Raw genomic sequence first — 7,500 nt, 5'->3', positions numbered from 1 at the left:
CATAATATTGCGAAACAAAACGCCAGATAATGTTTCTAAATAGGTGCCATTTAGGGGTCCTTAGCCACACACACCGTAATATCGTAAATTCCGGACTATAAGCCGCTACTTTTTTCCTACACTTTGAACCCTGCGGCTTATTAGACAGAGTGGCTAATTTATGGATTTTTCAAAAACACTGAAAAAGTGTTTAATTGTTTGTGCTATGGCGCCCTCTTTTGGACGAGTTCGCTCATTGCAGGTGCTGCAGTGTCCTTCCATTTACTGGTATTGCTTTCAACCAGAAGTGCAGTGCCGTCTTTCAGCCGTCCATAGCGTTTCGACTTTTAACGCCAAGCAACGTTTGTCAATTTTACAGTATAACTAAAACTGTTTTTACTTACTAAACTGTCCCATGTGTGATGTCCGTATATTTGTACGTGCCATCGTAGTTAGCACGAGCTAATATGCTAACAGGTTTACAAGTTTCTGTGTTAGCATCATCAACTTACAATGGCATTCTTTTTGTATTGTTTCAGTAAATTCACCAAAACGTCACCGTGGAGTTATTGAGTCTGTTTAGCTGATTGGAGAGCTGGCTTCCGCAGCTTATGGGTACATGACGATGACTTCTGTTTTGTTTGATCAGCCGTTTTACTGCCGTGTTACCGACACCATTTAAAAACAATTAAGGCATGTAAATAAACTAAATATTTCTGTGTAAATCATTTATTTGGCAACGTATACATATGCAGCTAATAATCTGGCGCGGCTAACATATGGAAAATATTTTCCCCCTCCTAAAATTTAGTGGGTGCGGCTAAAAATACGCCTCTCAGTAGTCCGCAAAATACGATAATACGCGTGTGTTGAAGCACAGTACGCATGACTACGATAGCCGTAATGCTCTGACATTTCATCAAACGGTGCGGCTTCGTAGCTTACCAAAGTCATACTAAAACATTTTGACATATTTCTGAGCGCCGTGTGTAATATTCTATATTCTCAAAGAAACACTAAAGTTTTCGCCTTGCTCGCTTACCAGTACTTACTAGCATCATTTATTGAACAACAGGCGTCAACTTGCAGTCCACATGTATCTCTTTTGTGTGACTGCCATCTACTGGTCACACTTATCATTACACCATGCGCCAAATAAAATTGGTTCGAGATCAGGAAGCACAACCAGAATGAATACGTGATTCTAAGTGCACCTTGTAGTCCAAAAAATACTGGAGTTTGGACAGTTTGCTGCTCCGCCTTTGCTGAAAGCGTCTTTTCTTGATGCGGAATTAGATTGGCAGGATGACAAATTGACACGTTGTGTTTATGAAATTGATCTATTTGGTGTCAAAAGAGTGGCTAACCAGTACTGACTTTCCAAAAAAAATAAAAAAAAACAATTTTTCATCGAATCTCCCGTTGTTTATTGATTACCCAGGGTTCAATCAATACTGTGAGTATTTTCTGAATATGAAAACAAATGAGACTGTCACCTTCTCAGGGTGCCTCTCGGCTATCATTGTGTGTGTGTGTGTGTGTGTGTGTGTGTGGGTGTGTGTGTGTGTGTGTGTGTGTGTGTGTGTGTGTGTGTGTGTGTGTGTGTGTGTGTGTGTGTGTGTGTGTGTGTGTGTGTGTGTGTGTGTGTGTGTGTTCTTGTATTTCTAACCTTTTTGAGACATCAACAAGGAAAAGTACTAAGGCTGAAACGACGCGTCGACATAGTCGACGTCATCGGTTACGTAAATACGTCGACGCCGTTTTTGTGCGTCGGCGCGTCGCATATTTACGTCACACTACTTTACTGTCATGGCGGAGCGCAAAGCAGACGATGCGAGCGAGGGGAAAAAAGCACGCCAAAAGTCGTCAAAAGTGTGGGAGTATTTCAATAAACGGCCTAATAATGTTGTTGTATGCACACTGTGTCGAGCGGAAATGGCCTATCATAGCAGCACAACGGCTATGAACGAACATTTGAAAAGAAAACCCCCGACAGCGTTCTTGCCATCACCATCAACAAGTCAATCGTCCGCGTGCGTATACGTTGTCATTATTACACAAAAACATGAATGTGTCATTTGTATCTGCGTTGTAAATTCATAAACTAAAGCACCGTTTGCTCTGAGAGGCGCGTTTGGCGTGCCTGTTCAGTGTTTACAAAGACGCGCTCCTCTTTAACGCTGTGGAGAGGCGGCGGCGGCGAGCGAGCGGCGAGGCGGGGCGCGCCGGGAGCGACGCCGCAAGAGACAGGGGACGACGAGCGAGCGAGGAAGAGGAGCTGAAAAGCGAGGAAAGAAAGAGAAAAGAGTTGGAAGAGAAAAGACTTTGTGTAAAATGAAAAGATTGTAAACCTGGCAAAGCCGTCTGGCGTTCAGTCTGTCGGTCCTGAAAGAACCCCACGGCACAAGACGTGTCACAAACGCTAACGTTAATTAGTTGTGCAAATACCTTTTACAACATTAACAGTTACATATACTATGTACAAACCAACAATTAACTTTCACTTTAATCATACTATCATTGTTGTGTTATTAAGCAAAATAAGCAATACTTTTACTTTAGTTGAAATGTTTACACTGTACACTTTTTTGTATTGGATGTTTAGCTTTATTTTTGCACATTTTAGCAAATAAGCAATACTTTTACTTTTGTTGAAATGTTTACACTTGTTACAGAATATTTCCGTTTTGCACTTTTTTGTATTGGATGTTTATCTTTATTTTTGCACATTTTAAAGCAAAATAAGCAATACTTTTACTTTTTAAATGCTTATACTATTCCAGAATATTAAGATTTGCACTGGATGTTTACTTTTATATTTGCACATTAAAAAGCAAATAAGCTACTTTTAATTTTGTTAAATGTTAAAAGTTTTAAATGTTTACATTGTTACAGAATATTTTGTCATGTTGTTGTCAATGTTGACTGACTAGTGGCCATACTTTTTTTTTTGTAAATAAAAGCCATGCCTTTTGAAAAAACTGGCCTACATTTATTTTTTCCTCTTCATTTTAAATTTAAAAAAAATCGGTAAAAGGAAAAATAATCTATAGATTAATCGAAAAAATAATCTATAGATTAACCGATTAATCGAAAAAATAATCTATAGATTAATCGATAGAAAAATAATCGTTAGCTGCAGCCCTAAAAAGTACCTTCTATATGAGGACCGGTGAACAAGTTAAAGGGGAACATTATCACCAGACCTATGTAAGCGTCAATATATACCTTGATGTTGCAGAAAAAAGACCATATATTTTTTTAACCGATTTCCGAACTCTAAATGGGTGAATTTTGGCAAATTAAACGCCTTTCTATTATTCGCTCGGAGAGATGACGTCACGACGTGACGTCACATCGGGAAGCAATCCGTCATTTTCTCAAACACCGAGTCAAATCAGCTCTGTTATTTTCCGTTTTTTCGTACCTTGGAGACATCATGCCTCGTCGGTGTGTTGTCGGAGGGTGTTAACAACACCAACAGGGACGGATTCAAGTTGCACCAGTGGCCCAAAGATGCCAAAGTGGCAAGAAATCGGACGTTTGTTCCGCACACTTTACCCACGAAAGCTATGCTACGACAGAGATGGCAAGAATGTGTGGATATCCTGCGACACTCAAAGCAGATGCATTTCCAACCATAAAATCAAAGAAATCTGCCGCCAGACCCCCATTGAATCTGCCGGAGTGTGTGAGCAATTCAGGGACAAAGGACCTCGCTAGCACGGCAAGCAATGGCGGCAGTTTGTCACCGCAGACGAGCGAGCTAAACCCCCTGGATGTCTTGGCTCACACCGTCCCGAAGACGATCAAGAGAAGAATATCGACCCTAGCTTCCCTGGCCTGCTGACATGAGGGTATGTCTACAGAATATATTAATTGATGAAAATTGGGCTGTCTGCACTCTCAAAGTGCATGTTGTTGCCAAATGTATTTCATATGCTGTAAACCTAGTTCATAGTTGTTAGTTTCCTTTAATGCCAAACAAACACATACCAATCGTTGGTTAGAAGGCGATCGCCGAATTCGTCCTCGCTTTCTCCCGTGTCGCTGGCTGTCGTGTCGTTTTCGTGGGTTTCGCTTGCATACGGTTCAAACCGATATGGCTCAATAGCTTCAGTTTCTTCTTCAATTTGGTTTTCGCTACCTGCCTCCACACTACAACCATCCGTTTCAATACATGCGTAATCTGTTGAATCGCTTAAGCCGCTGAAATCCGAGTCTGAATCCGAGCTAATGTCGCTATAGCTTGCTGTTCTATGCGCCATGTTTGTTTGTGTTGGCTTCACTATGTGACGTCACAGGAAAATGGACGGGTGTATATAACGATGGTTAAAATCAGGCACTTTGAAGCTTTTTTTAGGGATACTGCGTGATGGGTAAAAAATTTTAAAAAACTTCGAAAAATATAATAAGCCACTGGGAACTGATTTTTAATGGTTTTAACAATTCTGAAATTGTGATAATGTTCCCTTTTAAGACATAAATCATGGTCCCAATACGAATGTCTCAATTGCACCCCTGGTGGTGACATCTATCAAAGTTAGGGTGAATCCAAAAAGGGGTGAGTTTTCTAATTGACTGTGTCGGTTGTAAAGGTGCTCCCCCTCTGGTCAACATATGAAATAGCAAGTGTGTGTAAAAAATTTGAAGTGCTCCCCCTCTGGTCAACATATGTAATAACAAGTGTGTGTCAGAAATTGAAATGCGCCCCCTTTGGCCCAAATTAATAAAAACAATAAAATATGTATATAGAAACATACTGTAATAACTTGAAGTAAATAATGAAGGTTAAAAACTAATTACAAACAAAAAAAAACAACTAATAGCTTACCTTTTTTATATTTACATAGTATGTATATATTATTAATGTTGTAAATACATATTTTTATATATCTAGAAAGGCTGGTCCTAAAGAGGCAGGCATTATGCGGAGGTCTCAAGAAGGTAACAAATACAAGTGTGTGTGTGTGTGTTCTTGTATTACTACCCTTCTTGAGACATCAACACGGAAAAGTAGCTTCCATATGAGGAGGTGTGAACAAGTGATGACATAAATCATGGTCCCAATAACATTGCATCTAATAGAGAATGTCTCATTTGCTCCCTGGTGGTGGCATCTATCAAAATTAGGTTGGTACCAAAAAGGAGGGATTTTTCAAGTTGACTGTGTCGTTTTTAAAAGTGCTCCCCCTCTGGTCAACATATGAAATAACAAGTGTGTGTAAGAAATTGAAATGCGCCCCCTTTGGCCAAAATTAGTAAAAAAAAAAGATAAAATATGTACCGTATTTTCCGCACTATTAGCCGCACCTAAAAACCACAAATTTACTCAAAAGCTGACAGTGCGGCTTATAACCCGGTGCGCTTTATATATGGATTAATATTAAGATTCATTTTCATAAAGTTTCGGTCTCGCAACTACGGTAAACAGCCGCCATCTTTTTTCCCCATAGAACAGGAAGCGCTTCTTCTTCTACTGTAAGCAACCACCCGCCCGCGTAGAAGAAGAAGAAGCGCGCGGATATTACGTTTCATTTCCTTTGTGTGTTTACATCTGTAAAGACCACAAAATGGCTCCTACTAAGCGACAGGTTTCCGGTTCATGAAAAGACGCAATCTCTCCATCCGCACACGGACTACTATTTCACAGCAACTGCCTAAAGACTTTCAAGAAAAGCTGGCTACTTTCCGTGCATATTGTAAAAACAAGATAGCTGAAAAAAAGATCCGGCCAGAGAACATTATCAACATGGACGAGGTTCCACTGACTTTTGATATTCCTGTGAACCGCACTGTGGATACAACGGGAGCACGTACGGTGAATATTCGCACCACAGGGAATGAGAAGTCATCCTTCACTGTGGTTCTAGCTTGCCATGCTAATGGCCAGAAACTTCCACCCATGGTGATATTCAAAAGGAAGACCTTGCCAAAAGAGACCTTTCCAGCCGGCGTCATCATAAAAGCTAACTCGAAGGGATGGATGGATGAAGAAAAGATGAGCGAGTGGTTAAGGTAAGTTTACGCGAAGAGGCCGGGTGGCTTTTTTCACGCAGCTCCGTCCATGTTGATATACGACTCCATGCGCGCCCACATCACGCTGGTTTTTAATATATTATTAAAGTTTGACTGACCTATCTGACTGTTTTTTTGACATTCCTTTAGCGCAGTTAGATGCGGCTTATAACACGGGGCGGCTTATAGGTGGACAAAGTTTTGAAATATGCCGTTCATTGAAGGCGCGGCTTATAACCCAGGGCGCCTTATGGTGCGGAAAATACGGTATATAGAGACATACTGTAATAACGAAGTAAATAATGAAAATTAAAAACCAATTACAAACAAAAAATATAAACAAATTAACTAAAAGCTTACCTTTTTTATATTTGCATAGTATGTATATATTATGAATGTTGTAAATACACATCTTTATATATCTAGAAAGGCTGGTCCGAATGAGGTAGCCATTTTTCTCAGGTCTCAAGAAGGTAACAAATACAAGAGTGTGTGTGTGTGTGTGTGTGTGTGTGTGTGTGTGTGTGTGTGTGTGTGTGTGTGTGTGTGTGTGTGTGTGTGTGTGTGTGTGTGTGTGTGTGTGTGTGTGTGTGTGTGTGTGTGTCAGTGTGTGTGTGTGAGTGAGAAAATCAGCACTGAGCTAATCTGTATTTAGGCTAAACAAACACACAGCAAAATTAAAGCGATGACATCATGCGTGAGTGTGTGTGTGTGTGTGTGTGTGTACACCTCACCTTGCGTACCGTGGGTCCAGCACTGGGTCCCGGGATGGTGTCAGGTGATTGCTGGTAAATGAAGCACAAAGCCGTCAGAGCTAACACACATTAACACTCAACCACACTCACACAGAAGAAGTAAATACACTAAATAAACACAAGTCAGGGAAAAGAAAGACCAGTTTTTCAATTCCAAATCCATTAGTCACAGTGTGCACAATTAAAAAAAAAAAAAAGGTATGATCAATCCTCCCGCATTGTGCACTTGCACCTGTAAATGTGCCACACTGTACCCGAGAGGGCATTTTGTGTCTGCAGGCTATGGCTATCTTGACCTGAAATCAGTGAAATACGACACACACAAGCAGACTACTGTCTCATAAAAAGGTAGAGTGACACTCTGATTATTTTAGTAGTCTTTGGCCTGGTCACACCTACACGTCCTCTACTTTCACTGTTAACCTTTACGGGTTATGAAGGCACCAATTAAGATTAGTGGAGTGACACACTAACCATGAAACGGGCAGAAATGTGACTAAAGGTTTGTGGACCACACGTTCCGTGTACAATTAGACAATTACACTTTATTTTGAAAAAGTATATATCAAGACCTATATTATTGTAATAATAAGACATTATCATTGAAACAATGTGACTTTTCTCACAAACATCATGACTTTATTATTGCAGTTTTTTCCTCATAATCATTAGTTGTTTTGTTTCATGGATTATTATGACAAACATTTCTCATATGGGAATTTTGACAATGGTCAAAACTTCAACTTTG

The 7,500-nt window shown here is 40.1% G+C and overlaps 1 protein-coding gene across 1 annotated transcript in view; it reads right to left on the bottom strand.

Moving 5' to 3' along the window:
• The window catches only part of rapgef5a (Rap guanine nucleotide exchange factor (GEF) 5a), a 228,661-nt gene that overhangs the window by 186,240 nt on the left and 34,921 nt on the right, over positions 1–7,500 (bottom strand). The window contains exon 2 of the mRNA XM_061983255.1: positions 6,732–6,782. Within this exon, the coding sequence (XP_061839239.1) occupies positions 6,732–6,782 (51 nt within the window). The remainder of the gene's footprint in view (positions 1–6,731; positions 6,783–7,500) is intronic.

Source organism: Nerophis lumbriciformis, linkage group LG21, assembly GCF_033978685.3.
Source record: "Nerophis lumbriciformis linkage group LG21, RoL_Nlum_v2.1, whole genome shotgun sequence".
In the NCBI taxonomy this organism is placed as follows: Eukaryota; Metazoa; Chordata; class Actinopteri; order Syngnathiformes; family Syngnathidae; genus Nerophis; species Nerophis lumbriciformis.
The sequence above is the reverse complement of the archived record's forward strand: the minus strand, read 5'-3'. Positions and strand labels throughout refer to the sequence as shown.